Raw genomic sequence first — 16,547 nt, forward strand, 5'->3', positions numbered from 1 at the left:
CCGCCGCCGCCGCGGCAGGGGAGGGGAGGCTCCGTGCCTTCGTAAATCCAGCCTTCCACTCAACCGCCCCGGGAAAATAAATAAATGATCAGCACGACCGCCTGAATTAAAGCCGCTGCAGCCGAGCTCTGCTGCTCCATCCCTCACTCCGCTGCTCCATCCCTCACTCCGCGCACAAAGGCGAGTCTCGCCCTCCCTCCCTCAGCACCCCGCACCGCAGACCCCCAGGAACTGCCGGGCTCTGCCGTCTTTCATCCACCCTGCGCATCTCCCAGCTTAAATTTAGGGCTGATTTAATTAAAAAACTTCAAAGCCGGGTCAGTTTTTCGCCCCCACTGGCATTAAGCGGGGCAGGGATGCCCTGAGCAGCTTCTCAGCCCTCCCCGGGTAAACCACGGAGCCCTGGGGCTATGGCCAGCAAGGTCCACTCAGGACCTTCTCCGTGTAATCCCTTCCAACTCGGGATATTCTGTGATTCCACTGTTGGGTTTGTCTCCCTCACACCGCCGGATGAAATAAGAGTAGTTGTGTGTCACAATCACAAGCCGTGTTTCTCCTCGTTTATTAGGAATTTCCCCCAACGCAGTCTCTCCAAACGCCCTCATGCGGGGACACCGGAGCTCGCACCACCCGGTGCCTGACAGGGGCAGGCGGCCGTGTATCCGCACTGTTCCACCTCCGGCACGGCCGGGGAGGAGAGCTACCCCCGGCTCTTCTCGGCCGCCTCCCCGGGCTCAGCTCTCCCCTCACGGCCCCTTCCCGCCTGTGGGTCCCCCGGCTCGGCTCTGCCCTCACGGTCCCTTCCCGCCCCGGTCCCGGCTCTGCCCTCACGGCCCCTTCCCGCCCATGGGTTCCCGCCCCGGTCCCGGCTCTGCCCTCACGGCCCCTTCCCGCCCATGGGTTCCCGCCCATGGGTTCCCGCCCCGGTCCCGGCTCTGCCCTCACGGCCGCTTCCCGCCCCTTCCCGCCCGCGCGTTCCCGCCGAGGCACCGCCCGCCCTCACGCCCCAAAATGGCCGTCGGCCTCTGAGGGGATCGGTCCGAAATTAATGCATTTTATGAAGTGTTTCTGTTTGTGGGTCACCTACGTTGCAAAATGTGGGATATGTAAAATTTCCTTAAGAAAGGATGTTTTTTTGGTGTTTGATCTTTGCATACTTGCAAGCCTAATCGACAAAAAGTGAGATTGAATCTGTGAAACAGCAGCCAACAAGCTCTAAGTGATGCCCGTGTATTAAAAAAATAACTGAGTTGTTGGTAGAGTTGTTAAGGTTAGGGCTGGTTTCTCTGCTCTCAGACCTGGGGGAGTTGAACAAAGCTTGGGAGGAAGGATGAACCATTGATAGTGGGCACAGGGAATGCAGGATTTATGGACCACAAGGACATCTGGCAGAACTCCCAAGATGAGGAAGAAATTCATAAAAACAACTGAGTAACTGTGCTGAAATCAGCACTTGTGGAGGAAAACTTCCCAGTCCTTCCCCAAGCTCATTCTTCTCAAACCATTTGTGGTTTTCCGGGTTATCGTTTCTTATTTCCCTGATCCTTGTTGCATTCCTAACGCTGCGGTATTCTCTTATTATAAATACACTTCTATCAGCCTTGTCATGCTTCTATCCCAGAACAACAAAAAGTAGATCTGTTTCATAATGCTGTGGAGTTTTTTTGTCTAACACAAAAAAAAAAAAAAAAAACCCAGAGGAGTTTCAATCTTGACATGAGGCCAAAACACCTGGGATAGAACTTGGACCAAATCCATCCCCATGCGAGGGGAACTAAACCTGAGACCTTAAAAAAGAAATGGCCTCTCTAAAACCAGGTGCCCATTTGTACTGAGAGGCTTTGAAAGGTCCTGTCTGAATTAATTATGATAATAATGAAAATAAGAGAATAAAGCAGGACTGTGAAAGTCCACTAATCAACATTAGTGGGGGTCAGGGATCACCCTTCACCTTCCTTTTGCTGTAAAAAATTCCTGTTCATCTGCCATCTGCTTTTTCGGTTCCTGTCTCTCCAGGCAGGATGATTTGCCTGTGGCAAGGCTCAACCTGCAGGTCATTCACTTTGCCTGAATCCCATCCTTATTGGGGATTTTCAGAGCAGATTTATAAACTGTCATTTCTGGTGTTTATGGGGTATTTCTAAACCTTCATTTCTGGTGTTTATGAGGTATTTATTAGCCACAATGAAACGCTGGCTAGAAATGAGTAGCTAATTCGCTCTCTGTGCTAGCCACTTTTGCTCAGTTATCCCATTTTCCAAGCTTTCCAATGGTTCTTTCTAAGAGGTGTTTTATTTAAACCTCCAGATCTAAAGCCTGAAGCTGGGATTGATTTCCTATAATAGGCTGTGACAAGGGAAGAACTCTAAGAGCTCTTGCACAGTGTGGTGTCAGGTGCTAAGTGGGAAGCAGACCCGTGACACGTCCATGTGCCCACCACAGATCAAAACCTTCCAGAAATAAATCTGTTGCTGCTCATTGCTTATTTTACCCCAAAAAGCGCTCTGACGCTGTCCTGTTGTCAAGAGCAGGTGACTGTCATTATAACCAGAACTGGAGCTCCATCTCCTGCTGTTCTGTCCCCAGCAGTGCATCCCATCCTTCACTGCCATCCTACCAAAATCCCAGAAACGGCTTTGGGCAGCAGGGTTTGGGGTGGGACAGGGGACGCCTTTCAGTGTCCCACAACACAGGAATTGTTTGGGGCTGCTGGAAGTGGGTTTAAACCCCAGCAGCTGCCTCTGCTCGGTGCTGACAGGCTCAGGTGACTTTTCCCATCCCTGCCTGTTCTCATTGTGTCCCAGCGCAGCCACCGGAGACACCAAGCTCCAGGACAGCCCGGACCCCGAGCAGCGCCGTGCAGGCAATTGTGGTTCCTACACATCACCAAATTCCCACATTTCACTGCCGAGGGGTCGCTCGGTCCAGCCGGAGCCGGGTTCTGGTGGCAGCAGGTGGCAGCAGAGCCCTGCCAGGGCAGGATGCGCCCGGGAAAGGAGCGTGTGCGAGGGGGTGGCGGCGCTACAGGCACTGAAATCTCATTTATTCGCTCTTGTGACACTCTTAGGTCCCAGAGCTGCACTGCCTGTGGCTGGAGCCAGCACAGGCTGCAGCGGGAACGGAGCCACGGGCTCTGCCTAAAGCTCGCACCCGGACCCTCCCTCAGGTGCTGTTTCATCAGGGCAGCCCCTCCTGCAAGGGGACTTCAGGCTCTCGATGCTGAACTTTGTTTTCATCAAATTTTCCACTACTCCCTGAGTGCAAGTCAAAGAATTATGGCATTATTTAGGTTGGAAAAGCCCTCTCAGACCACTGAGTCGAGTCGTTCCCCCAGCACTGCCAAGGCCAGCACTGCCCCGTGTCCCCAGGTGCCACATCCACACACCCTTCAAATCTCTCCAGGGATGGGGACTCCACTCCTGCCCTGGGCAGCTGTGCCAGGGCTGGACAACTCTTTCCATGAAAAAATTTTCCCAAATATCCAGTCTAAACTTCCCCTGGCACGACCTGAGGCTGTTTCCTGTTGTCCTGTCACTTGTTCCCTGGGAGAAGACACCAACACTTTTTAAAAATTTATTTTCCCTGGATTATAGACAGCAAGGCAACACGGGGAGAGCAGGCTCCAAGCAGTGGGCAGCAGCACCTTGAAATATGGCAGCAGATGGAGGGTGCTGCCCAAATCAACACTGCAGTGGGGTGATGGCCAACACACAAAGGTCACAGCACAGCTGTGACAGCTCCAGGGCTGGCAAGCAGGGGCAGGAGCGAAAACCCTGCAGGGTTATTCAGCCTGGAGAAGAGAAGGCTCCAGGGAGACCTTAAGAGCCCCTTCCCATAATTAAAGGGGCTCCAGGAGAGCTGGAGAGGGACTTTGGATGAGGGTCTGAGGGACAGGACAAGGGGAAATGGCTTCCCACTGCCAGAGGAGATTGGAGATGAGGAGAAATTCCAACAACAAATCCACAATATTGTATATTTTATTTAAATTAACAAAACTACATGTTTTCCAGGTTGCTTAAAGCATTCTGTAAAAACTGAACTCAACCTAAACAACAACAAAAAAAAAAAGGATATATTTTAATAAGACCCAGGGACTATTTCCAAGACATAGGAGTTGGGCTGAGGAATGAAGAAATAAAAAACCCACACACGCACGCACACGCGCCCCGTAAACAAACTGTTAGTGTTTGACACAGAATTTGGTTTGAAAGCTGCAGCTCCCCGTTCGTGGGCAGCCTTTCCAAAATGCAATGCTATAGTCTAAGCTGGAAAAGAACCCACGGACACAGCTATGGGAAGAACATAAATATCACGTAAGAACCCAAGGGAAAAGGGATGGTAAAGTTGCAAAGTCGAGTGCTCAGCTGGGAATGTTCCGGGGTTGCAGGGATGTGCGTTGATTTAGTTCACTTCTAACGGAGTAGCTACTACAGTAGGAACATTGCCTGGACCTGCTTGGCCTCCAGGGGCAGGGGGAGCTGGGCATCCTGGGGAGAGCAAACACAACAAACAGAATTGCTTTAAGAAAGTCCAGTAGGAGCTGCAATGTATAGTCAGGGAGCAGGCCTTTGGCAGAGGGGTCTGCCTGGTGTAACACCTCCTGACTGGAGGAGCCCCACGTGATGGGGCCCAGCAATCAAACTCATGCAAGGTGATCTTGTGGTGCCACCCTCTCTTTTTTCATAGTATTGAGCTTTAATACATGGATGAGGGTAAATGGATAAATTCTGGGGTGGAAATTGTTATGGTACCGGGAATTGTGATGGTACCTGGGCTGACAGGAATGAGTTTCTCCTCTCTGCCTCCCCTATAATGCTTCAGCAACACACAGCAGCAGCAGATTCTTATCTTGTAGGGTGAGTTCCATGTTACCAGCAGTTAACACAGACGTTTGCTCCTGCCTGCTCTCTGGATGCTCCAGGCCATGGAAGGTGTGCCCTGAGCAGCACAGACCCTTCCCCACCATTCATTTCTCTGAACTGGGCACAGCAGGGTTCAGCTCCAGCCTCCACCCTGGACCAGTTCCCACTCCCCTCTCTTTGCCAAAGGCCTCCCAGCACGGGGCTGAGCGAGCCCGGTGCCTGTGTCTGCTCTGGGAAAGCAAAGATCCACATTAGTGCGTGACCAGCGGATCCTTTCAAGTCCTTAATCCCTGGAAGAATCCAGCTCTGCTCCAGCCTGGCAGCGCAGAGAGCAAGACTGCCCAGCTCCCAGGGATGCACTGTAACAAAAGGGAAGGTGGAGGAAGCTACAAAAGCACGGGGAAGCCAAAGGGACTGAGAACAGGGAGGAGCTGGCTGTGGGATCAGCCAGCTGGCAACTTGGGTCAGGAGTGCTCTGTTCTCCTGCAGCTCAGCTCAGCATCCAGGCTGGCCATTCCCTGTATCCAGCAAACAGCTGCAAAACCTGCTGAGAAAGCAGTCGCTGCTTCTACTAAAGCCTTACAAACAGCCTACTCCTCTCCCAGCTGTGCTTCATCCAGCCACAGAGGGTGGCTGCCCCAAAGACTCAGACAAGGGTCAGTACAGCCACAGCGGTGGAATTAAAGGCTTTTACAGCAAGGCTCCCCCCCGCAACCAACACCTTGCGTAAGCTGCACGCAGGAGCAAACCCAGAGTAGTGAGCACGTGCTCCTGGCTGAGCTCCCTGCAGCAGCTTTATGCACCAGCACGCCCAGCAAAATCAAACCAGCCCCACGGCGGCTCTGCCCCGGCCCCACACCCGCACCTGCGACTTTGCAACCTCAGTGCCCTTCCAGCAGGGTTTTACGTGCCCGAGTGTAACACAATATACACAGCCCTCCCCCCAGGAATAACTACGCCATAGTAAAGAGTTACAAATGTTCTGCTCGCTGTCGCTGCCCTGTGGATGCACCAGGGACGGGGTGCTTGAGGAGCGGCCGCGGCCGGAGGGGTCTCCAGCCAGAGGGACTCGTGTGTCCTCTGCTCCTCACGCCAGGCCGGTCCCTGCTGAGGCACCTCCGTGTCACTCCTGAGCCTCCTTCCGAGCCAGCTTGTACACCTCCGTGGGCCCGTCCACGTGGGTGATGGTGGTGGTGAGCTGCAGCTCCTCCCCGCTGTTCACCCCCAGGTCACCTGAGAAACAAAGATGTTCCGTCAGTGCGGTCTCACAATAAAATATGGGACTATTCCAAAGGAAAAGATCCACTTTATTCCCTCCAGCCGCTCAGCTGCCTAAGCCACAGACCAGCAACTTTCCTATAAATTGTTTTATTTACAGCTATTTAAATGGAAGCACAAGAAACACGTTGAGGGGCCGTAGCATGTCCAGAGAAGGGAATGGAGCTGGGGAAGGGGCTGGAGCACCAGGAGTGGCTGAGGGAGATGGGAAGGGGGCTCAGCCTGGAGAAAAGGAGGCTCAGGCAGAACCATCTGGCTCTCCTCAACTCCCTGACAGGAGGGTCCATTTTCTCCACTCCTCATCCCTCCATCTGAGCTGCACGGTTCCATCTGGGCAATGCTAAAAGGCACAGAAACCACCCTGAAGGTTCCAGCCAGCCTTGGCTAAAAGTCAAACCTGTCTAACCCAGCCATTAATTCAAATGCCTACTTGGAAACCCAAACCATCATTTGCAAAATTTTCAAGGTGCTGAGTGTGCACTTGGACCAATGAGGGCGGTGAGGGAAGCCAAGCAATCAATCAATATGATTGGTAAAGCAAGCTTCGGTTTATTTTGAGTACACCGGTGCTTTTATATTGTTTTCCAGCAATTATGCATACTTGTCGTTAGTTTATTGGTTTAATTGCTCATACATGTCATGAGTTTATTGGTTTAAAGCAAGAGATTACATTTACATATTCCTCCTACTTTGTGGTTGTGCATACTTTATGGTTTCTATTCTCATCGCTGTCCTTGCCCCTTTGACCTTGTCAGCAGGCAGGACACAGCATCCTCCTATCATGGCGGGGGCCTGGTTATGCTAAGTGTGCTCAGTTATGCTAAGCTGCTAAGTTAACATGTATACTAAGTTAACATGTATGCTAACTTAACCTGGGCTTTGCTTGTACAACATTTCCACGGATCCATGGCCATTTTCCTCCAGCCATTCTTCCACAATTCCCCCTTTTTCCTTTTTGTACAAGCAAAGCCCTATCGGTTAATTGTGTTACATTTTTCATAATACAAGAATAGGCAATTCTAATAACTATTATGATTGCAAGCACTATTCCTAACCAGCGTAGTGCTTCTGTTATAAGGGATATGAGCCAGGGAGATAAACTTCCAAAAACAGAAGACAGCCAACTATCAAATGGATTATCATTTACCATGAGTTTCTGCTCTTTTAGCCATTGGAGCTGTTTATGGATTGAAAACGCTATGGTCTGATAGATTGAAACAACACATCCCTTCGAAGTCTTCACAACCATCTCCTTGCACTAGCAACAAAAAAATCTATGGCAGCCCTATTTTATAATACTGCCTGGTGTAGGCTATCAACATCAGTAGTGGGTTCATCTAACACTGCGGACGTGATGTTGACTTGTTTTCCTGTCCAACAGGCTAGACACCTCAATAGCGTGAGGGCCCGTGCAGAGGCTACTCCTGGCGCGAAAAGTGATGCCAATATAATTGATGGTGGTTCCCATAATTGTACATCATCTCTACATTCAGGGTTTAACTGATGTACACTACGTCTTGAGTGTTGGGACTTGTGACTGGTGTTAAGCATCTGGTGAATGCTAGGGGCAAATAGTGTTAGTTTGCCGAAATAACATGGTTCTCCCAGAGCCTTCTGAGGCACCGCAGGCCAGGCTCTGTCTTCGCAGATAAGGAAAACCCCAGGAGGTAGCATTTTTGCCACACCTTGTTTTGCTGGTAAAGGCTCTGTCTAGTTGTTGCAATAAGCCGTGGTATTATAAGCAAATCTGGGCTTGCAGAATAATGCCCAAAAAATAGACAATAATTGCCTGGTATAAAGCCCAGGATGTCTAGCTCTTGTGGCTCTAGGCTGGTGACATTCAATCCTTGGGCAATTGTAAAGGCTTGTGCTCCCAAGGGGTTCATTGGAATTCCAAAAACCTTGCACCAATTAGCAGAGGTTGATCCGCTCCCAATCCTCCACCATTGGCCTGTGGGAGAGTGGGGAACTCCTGTGGAGTGTTGGATTCCTCATTGCTGGCAAAAATTTCTCATTCGTTCACTGCTGTAGGCTGGGCCGTTGTCTGTCTTAATCTGCTTTGGAACGCCTATTATAGCAAAACAGCTGGTCAAATGACGAGTTCCATGAGAGGCCTTCTCTCCTGCTTGCGCAGTTGCTCATACGAATTGACTGTAGGTGTCCACTGTGACATGCACATGCTTTGGCCTTCCAAACTCAGGGACATGTGTGACGTCCATTTGCCAAATCTCATCCAGGTCTAAATCCCGAGGATTAACCCCGACGCCAAGGCCTGGTCCATGATGGCTGCAGGTAGGACATGCTCTTATTATCCCCTCTGGCTTCTTCTATGGTGATGCTAAACTGTTTGTGCAGTCCTCGGGCATTGTGATGAAATGTGGCATGGGCTTCTTGAGCTTTTGCAAACTCACTCACTGGTACCGTCAACGAGACCAACCGATCTGCACGAGCGTTGCCTTTGCCCAGTCCCTCAGTCCATTTGTGGCTTCTGATGTGCAATACTGCATATGCTTCCCCTCTTTGGGCTATTGCTGCCTGCAATCACCGTAACAGTTCAAAAAGCTGGAAATGTTGTATTTCCTTAACGCGTGCATTTTCAATTCTCTGAACAATCCCAGCCACATATAGTAAGTCTGTTACCACATTCAACTTATCATGGGGCCACTTCCCAAAGGTCCAAACCACTGCGGATAATTCCAGTGTCTGTAAAGAGTTCCCCGCAGGTAGTGGTATTGTTCTGAAGTCCTTCCACTCACAGTGGGGCAAGGGCAGCAAAGGCTTGCTGTTGAGCTTGCACCAAATCTTTCCCTATCTCTTTCACTGCCTCCACTAACATAGCTTGTGGGCCTACTGGCACCTGACTCATCCTGACTAGCATTTCTTCCACTGTAGCATCCCCTGGCAATGTAACTATCCTGATGATCTATTGCTTCCTTTGAAATCGCTTGTCAATCTATCCCTGAAACTCTATTCTCAGACTCTCTATCTACATTCTCTATCTTTTCCTTTTTCCTCCCTCTCCTTTTACAAGAGACTTTGGCATTCCAATCATGATCACTTACAGCTGCTCTGCCTAGTTCCTCCTCCTCACTCTCCGTTAACTCATTACTCCCATTCTCCTCCTTATGTTCCCTCCTTGAGCGATGGAGCCACTGTCTCTGACCCTACCCCTGCCTTTAATTCAGCCGTTTATTCCTGAAGCGGTCGGGTGGTTGGCTCCACTGACTCAATTTCCTGCCGGGTTTTCACCGGCACCGAGCACTCTACTGGAGGAGTAGACACATAATCGATTCCCAACTGGAACTTCCCTGCTTCTGCAGGTTTGCCTTCCAAATGAGCTGACGCTACAGCTGCTATCTTTTTCTCAGTGTGATACTTTTGTAAACAGTTAATTACTGCCCGCCACGGCTTCATCAGTTTCTTAGCAGTTTTGTTCTTATCTATAACCAAATCCCATAATACGTCCTCATACTTCTGCCACTGAGTAACTCGAATAATGTCCCCGGATCGGTAAAACAACCTCGCGCCTTGCCAAAAGCAATTAACCCTGCTAACTCTTTCTTAAGGTCAATATCCTTTACTCCCTGCTTTTCTAAAAAGCGTATAAAAAAATCAAGGGCTACCTCACTCTCCATTTTGGCCGGCCAGCAACTGTCCCTGTCAATGTCCTTAGTGCAGCCTTTTCTCTTGGGTTGCCCCGTCGGATTGTGGACCCCTCTGCTCAGGTCAGTCCAGGCACGGATCGGGCATCCAACGCCAGCGTCTGCCGATCTTCTGCCCCCCGGTTGCTGCCTACCAGTGCTTTTCCGATGCCTCGCTGCCGTTGATGTCAGGATCAGAAGGTAGGGCCTCCTGCTTATTGATCACGTCGGGGTCACCATTGAGGGCGATGAGGGAAGCCAAGCAATCAATCAATATGATTGGTAAAGCAAGCTTCGGTTTATTTTGAGTACACCAGTACTTTTATATTGTTTTCCAGTAATTATGCATACTTGTCGTTAGTTTATTGGTTTAATTACTCATACACGTTGTGAGTTTATTGGTTTAAAGCAAGAGATTACATTTACATATTCCTCCTACTTTGTGGTTGTGCATACTTTATGGTTTCTATTCTCATCGCTGTCCTTGCCCTTTCGACCTTTTCAGCAGGCAGGATACAGCATCCTCCTATCATGGCGTGGGGCCTGGTTATGCTAAGTACAGCTCAGTTATGCTAAGCTGCTAAGTTAACATGTATGCTAACTTAACCTGGGCTTTGCTTGTATACAACATTTCCACTGATCCGTGGCCCTTTTCCTCCAGCCATTCTTCCACAGACCAAAAAAAAAGGCACAGAAGGCACACCCTGATTTGTACCCCTTTGTCCCCTCGAGAGCCCTCAGGTCATTTGGGGACATTTACCATTGGACTGGTCTTCGCCGTAGTTCTTGTGGGATGGCGCGTACAGGAACATGAGGGCGAACACGTAGAGATTCCACATCCCGTAGATACCGGTGAAGAAGGCACTGTTCACCTGGATCGTGATGTCCCCCCACTTCCAGTGGCCTTCTGTCACCTGTCCAGGGAAAACAGACACGGACAGGCCATCAGGAAGAGCAAATTCCATAAAGACACAGCTTTGGAGTACATCAGTGAGAACAGCATCAATTCAACAGGATAGAGGAAATGGAGTGTAAAAGGTTCAGTGAGGCAGAAGTCAGGCTGGGATTCTCCTCTTCAGACTCAGTCTGCAGGGACAAAATGCTCCTGACAAAGTGAATCCCTCAGGACTTCTTCAGCTCTGATGTCTCATTTACTGTGACCGAACCGCTGCGCTCTGCGATACCCCTGCCACAAGCATGTGCTCAGCACAGACTGACACACAAAGGGCACTACCTAGGGACACCACTGACATCCCTGAACATCCACCTGCTAAAAATAGACCTTTTATAGCAGGAAAACCAGCGTGAATAATGGGGGAATTGTGCTGAGCATGGCTGGCTGAGGAGGGGCCAGGCTGACAGCACCAACCTGCCACACGCTGAGGCCTGTCAACATCCATGAAAATATCATCAATATTAATATTCCATGAAGATACACAGACTGCTCAGGCTGCAATGTTGCTTTCTTTTAAAGAACAGCATAAAGGCCAAGAAGAAAACTACAGTAGCTTAAAAAGAGATCCCTGGAGATGCTCTAAAGGCTGGAACCCCTCTGCCATGGAGCCAGACTGGGAGAGCTGGAGGTGCTCACCTGGAGAAGCAAAAGATCCAGGGAGAGCTCAGAGCCCTTCCAGGGCCTAAAAGGGCTCAAGGAGAGCTGGAGAGGGACTGGAGGGACAGGACACAGGGAATGGCTTCCACTGCCAGAGAGCAGGGATGGATGTGATATTGGAAAGGAATTGTTCCCTGGGAGGGTGGGCAGGCCCTGGCACAAGGTGCCCAGAGCAGCTGTGGCTGTCCCTGGATTCCTGGCAGTGCCCATGGCCAGGCTGGATGGGATGAGGAGCAGCCTGGGACAGTGGAAGGTGTCCCTGCCCATGAGATGGGCTTCAAGGTCCCTTCCAGCCCAAGCCAGTCTGTGATTCCATGATTCCAGCAGTGATAAAAGCTCATTCGCACAGAGGTGATATGGGAGCTCAGGACAAACAGGTACAGCTACTGCTGGGCACAGCAGGGCTGCAGTCAGCCCAGGGAAGGTTGGATGCTGTCATGTCTCCCTGGGCACACAAAGCCACCCGAGTGTTTCAGTGTGAACAGAACATTTTCCTCTGGCTGAGTTCTCAGAAATGACTAAAGCCTGTTGGCCGATTTCCGCACAGCGCGGCCCCAACGCTCCCTGGGAGCCAAGGACCTTTGTGCTGGCTCCAGCCTCAGCAACTGCATGGCAGAGCTTCAAATAAACCAAAACAACTTCTTCAAAAGCAACTTGTTATCAAACATGCTCAGAACAGGCCAGTCCTGTCTGACCAGCGACGCGCGGCGTAGGGAGCGGCTGGGAAGCGGCGGCTGAGGCTCTCCCAGGAGCCCAGAGCCACCCCTCACCTGGCTCACGATGAAGAAGATGACGGTCATGGCTGCACAGGCCAGGGTGATGAGCATCATGAACTTGAACCTAAAAATCAGCCCCTGTTTAGAGAGAAATGTCACTGGTCACATTAACAGAATCCACAAAACCCATTTTTGGTTTTAGGATAGACAAGACACGAGGATAAAAAATAAAAAATAAAACAAGGGTCCAACCCACGAAACCCCAAAGCAAAACAACCTCCACCCACTCCTGTGCCGTGCTCAGCACAGCCCATATCCTCCGCTCCCCACACGTCTGCCGGAAGCTCCGCGCGGGGTGGGCACGTCTGGACAGCGCTGCCTTTCCATGACATTTGCCCGCTGACTGATTGAGCAGCAGTTAATCCAGTGGGAGAGGTGGCACCCCGGGCTGCAGGGGGCACGGCCCGACAGCTCACGGCCCTTGTAAAACAAACACGAGGTGGGGTCGGTGCCCCAGCGTGGGCTCGGGCTCTCACCACACTCATGCTCACCCCCAGCCCAGCTGGGAGGGAGCTGCAGCGATTCCAACGTCTGGAAAACCTGGCTGGCTAGCACAGAATGGAGATTCTGAGACAAACTCCTTGGCTGGCAATCCCACTGCCCACCGCCCCTGCTTTCACTGGTTCTACATTTTTACTTACAAATTCTTTTGGTTTTGGGTGAGTGCGTGGGTTTTTTTAACCTGGTTCTGGAATTTAGGTGGAAATGTCAGTGTCTGCGTAATTACCCTGCCACACCACGACAACAAAGGACTATTAATTTAACTCTTCCACACCAGATCCCTGCTCCCCAGATGTTGGGATGTGGAGTGTCGCAGCAGCAGCTCTGCTCCACAAGCTGAACCCCTGTGCCTCCTGCTAGAGGGAAAAACACTCAGTATCTGCTTCAAATTCTTTCAAGCCCAATTTTCTAATTTTTGATGTGCATTCCTGATGGATGATAACGACTTGTTTAAAGAAGATGTGACCATAATTTAACAGAGCAACTTTGGGGATAAATATTTGCACCCCTGCAGAAGCAGGTTAAGCACTCGGGTTTGGCAGCAGGCAAGTCAGGTAGGACAGAAAAACATACAAAATCATAGGCTAAAAATGAGGATAATGGGGGGAGCATGTTGTGGTTTGACCCTCCAGCAACTTCATAAGGAAATGATGACCCCAAAAATCCAAATTTATACAGGGAAAAACCAGATGGTCTTAGCAAGACCTCCCATTAAACACAAAAGTTAATATTAAAGGAGGAGAAATGGAAATATGAGGATATTATGGATAAAGGGGGTCTCAGAACAGACTGTGAGTCCAAAATGTCTTTTAAAAACAAGGAATCTGTGCCCCAAAGCAGACCCTTACCTCGTAGTGAAGGCGGCGAGCCTTGCTCATGGCAGGGAGGCTCGACTGCTTCCCACTGATGTTTCTGAACACTTGGAAGACCATAAAACACAGGAAGAGAAAATAGAGGCACAGGCAGATCCCTGCGACTATAATAAAGGCCATCTGTGCAGAGGAAGTTAAGGGAAAATGGCACAAACTAACAGGAAATCCTAGAAAACATTACCCAGGGAAAATGGCACAAACTAACAGGAAATCCTAGAAAACATTACCCAGGGAAAATGGCACAAACTAACAGGAAATCCTAGAAAATATTACCCAGGGAAAATGGCACAAACTAACAGGAAATCCTAGAAAATATTACCCAGGGAAAATGGTACAAACTAACAAGTAATCCTAGAAAACACTACCCATATCCAGCTCCCCAGTGATCTCCTGCAGTGCCTGAGCCAGCCCGTGTCCCCCAAAGCAGGGAGTTTGCCCACAGCTCGCAGGGACGTGGCAGGAGGGAGCACCTCCCTCTCCCAGGAAGCAGGGGAAGGATACAGCCAGCTCTGTGCCCACCTCGGTGGTCCAGATGCTGTAGAAGGGGTTCTTGAGCTGCACTCCCCTGCAGAGAGGAGAGAAAACACCAACTGTCAGAGGGCCCTTTGTCCACTCTGCAGCCTGGGAATCACAGAATCAGGGAACATCCTGAGCTGGAAGGACCCACAGGAATCACTGATCCAGCTCCTGCCCTGCACAGACACCCCAACAATCCCACCCTGTGGCTGAGAACATTGTCCCAGTGCTCCTGGAGCTCTGGCAGCCTTGGGGCCGTGCCCATTCCCTGGGGATCTGTGCAGTGTCAGCACCCTCTGGGGGAAGAACCTTTTCCCAAGGTTCTGCAGGGGAACAGCCAGCTGTGCTGCCTTCCCATGTGGGTGAGGAGAAGGTGAGGTGGGAAGTGTTTCCATGGCCAGCGCACTTGGGAGCACGCGCAAGAGACTCCCCTGGCTCTGGGAGATGTGGCTGTGCACCCAGCCATGGGGACCCAGCTGGTCCCTGCTGCAGGAGGTGGCCAGGAGCCCCTGCTCTGGGAAGGCCAGGCCTGGGCAGTGCAGCTGCACCCACCTCTCACACATGTCAAAGATGAAGAGGCAGAAGGAGCCCACAGCAATGGGTCCAACCTGCTTCCAGTAGCCCGAGAGCCGATTCCGCTCGTTTTGGTCCTGGGCACCAGGTGGGGAGGAGGAGAAAAAGGAAAAGCAAGTTAGCCTGAAATCCCCTCAGCTGGTGCAAGTCCCCCCAGCATCATTTCCAACCATCAGCTGCCAGGTTTTCCTGGAAGTGGGGCTGGAAACCACCTTCCCACAGATGTGGTACCCACCATCATGTGCTCCCCGCAGAAGATGATCCAAAACGAGAGCAGCATGGCATAGAAGATGCCCTGTCGAATGTCCCCGAAGAGCAGCATCCAAGTCCAGTCAAATCCGATGGAAAACCACTCCACGGGGATGTTAATGAACGTCATGGAAATTCCCAGAGCAAAGATGACCCTGGAGAGGCACAAACACCACCTCTGTCCAGTGTGCAAGGGAAGGACAGAGCCCCAACAGCCAAAGCTGTGTGTGGAAAGCAACAGAAGGAAAGCCAGCACTTTTTGGGAAGTGTCACCTCCTGCCACCAAAGCCCCTAGGACTGAGCTCTTGAGAGCAGCTCCCTTTTCTCCAGGGGTTTAACGGGAAAGAAAAGAGAAGCTGTGGAGGTCTCCAGCTCTCAGGGTACCTGGGTGGAGGGAGGGGATGGAGAAGAGACAAATCCTATCTCCCAACCATGGGCTCTGCCTGGGAGCAGTGACCACCTCAGCGGGTCCCCTGGGCCACCACAGGCCCCTACTCACTTCTCCAGCAGGACGGGGGCGCGTGTCATCAGTGTGATCCTCCTCCAGTACCACACCATGATGATCAGAATGCTGGGTGTCAGGAAGGTCTTCATGGCAAACCACACCTTGGTGAAGCCACCGTTTTGATGGATGCCCTGAGGAAAAGCAGGGTACAGGGTTTGACATCATCACCCTGTGCTTCTCCTCCTGGAGTGTCAGGGAAGGCACACGCATGGAAGTGCATCCCAATGATGGTTTAGCCAATGATGGACACAGAACAGGGGCCCACTGCACCCCCAGGCCACCTGGGCAGGTTGCAGAAGGTCTGAGAACAAATGCCAGCAGACACGGCCTCCATGGTGAGGGAGAGAGGGAATTCTGACACAGCATGGAAAAAGCTGGCAGAATCACTCCCAGACAAGTAACCAGAGCCTCATGGAGCCAAGTCACCCCTGGTGGGAAGAGCATTGGCTCATTAACGTGTTTCTCCAGCCACGCATCCTCCCACCGCCGTCTGCAGCCACCGCAGCCGTGGTGGGAGGGCTGCAGCTGGGAAAAGCACCCCTGCTCACCCAGCCTCGAGGGCAGGCAGGGCAAGGATCCCTGACAGCCTTCCCACACATGGCCACAGCCACCTCCAGGCAGACCAGGCCCCCTCTGAACCCTGCTTAGCTCCTGTCTGTAGGAAGGACTCTGCATCGCAGGCAGACTGCGGTGGGAAGCAGAGGACACAGGGAGCTCAGAGCCTTGGGAAGAGGAGGAGGCCTAGGGAGGGCTCCTGCGAAGAGCGGGGCATTCCCAGGGAGGAGGAGAGTCCCGCTGGAGGCAGGGGAGCTGGGGCAGGAGCTGCACAGATCTCAGGTGGCAGGGGAGGGCAGGACGCTCACCACGAGGCGGATGTCCTTGATCTCGCCGATGCCCACGTTGATGCCCTTCCTGTCGTTGACGGGCAGGCGGATGTTGATGAGGTAGTACTTGTGTGCCACGCTGCCGATCTCCATGAAGGGCAGGAAGTCGCAGTCGTAGTGACGGCCCTCGGACTCCACCGTCTGCAAAGGGCAGGAGCACAGGCACGGCCCTCAGCCCCAGGACCAGCACAGCACACAGCCCTCCAGCTGGGAGCACTGGGAGCGCCCAGAGCCCGTGTGTGTGTGTGTGTGAGGGACGCCTCTCCTTGTGTTCTGGA

General features: G+C 51.7%; 1 protein-coding gene across 1 annotated transcript in view; it reads right to left on the reverse strand.

Moving 5' to 3' along the window:
• Positions 1 to 3,959: 3,959 nt before the first annotated feature.
• WLS (Wnt ligand secretion mediator) overlaps positions 3,960 to 16,547 on the reverse strand; it is a 29,786-nt gene continuing 17,198 nt past the window's right edge. The window contains exons 4-12 of the mRNA XM_054638266.2: positions 16,249 to 16,410; positions 15,380 to 15,516; positions 14,867 to 15,035; positions 14,611 to 14,708; positions 14,044 to 14,107; positions 13,519 to 13,662; positions 12,164 to 12,247; positions 10,542 to 10,695; positions 3,960 to 6,095 (exon numbers count right to left, since the gene is read on the reverse strand). Coding sequence (XP_054494241.1) covers positions 5,986 to 6,095; positions 10,542 to 10,695; positions 12,164 to 12,247; positions 13,519 to 13,662; positions 14,044 to 14,107; positions 14,611 to 14,708; positions 14,867 to 15,035; positions 15,380 to 15,516; positions 16,249 to 16,410 — 1,122 coding nt within the window. The 3' untranslated portion in view covers positions 3,960 to 5,985. The remainder of the gene's footprint in view (positions 6,096 to 10,541; positions 10,696 to 12,163; positions 12,248 to 13,518; positions 13,663 to 14,043; positions 14,108 to 14,610; positions 14,709 to 14,866; positions 15,036 to 15,379; positions 15,517 to 16,248; positions 16,411 to 16,547) is intronic.

The sequence above is a fragment of the Agelaius phoeniceus genome, chromosome 8, assembly GCF_051311805.1.
Source record: "Agelaius phoeniceus isolate bAgePho1 chromosome 8, bAgePho1.hap1, whole genome shotgun sequence".
Lineage (NCBI taxonomy): Eukaryota > Metazoa > Chordata > Aves > Passeriformes > Icteridae > Agelaius > Agelaius phoeniceus.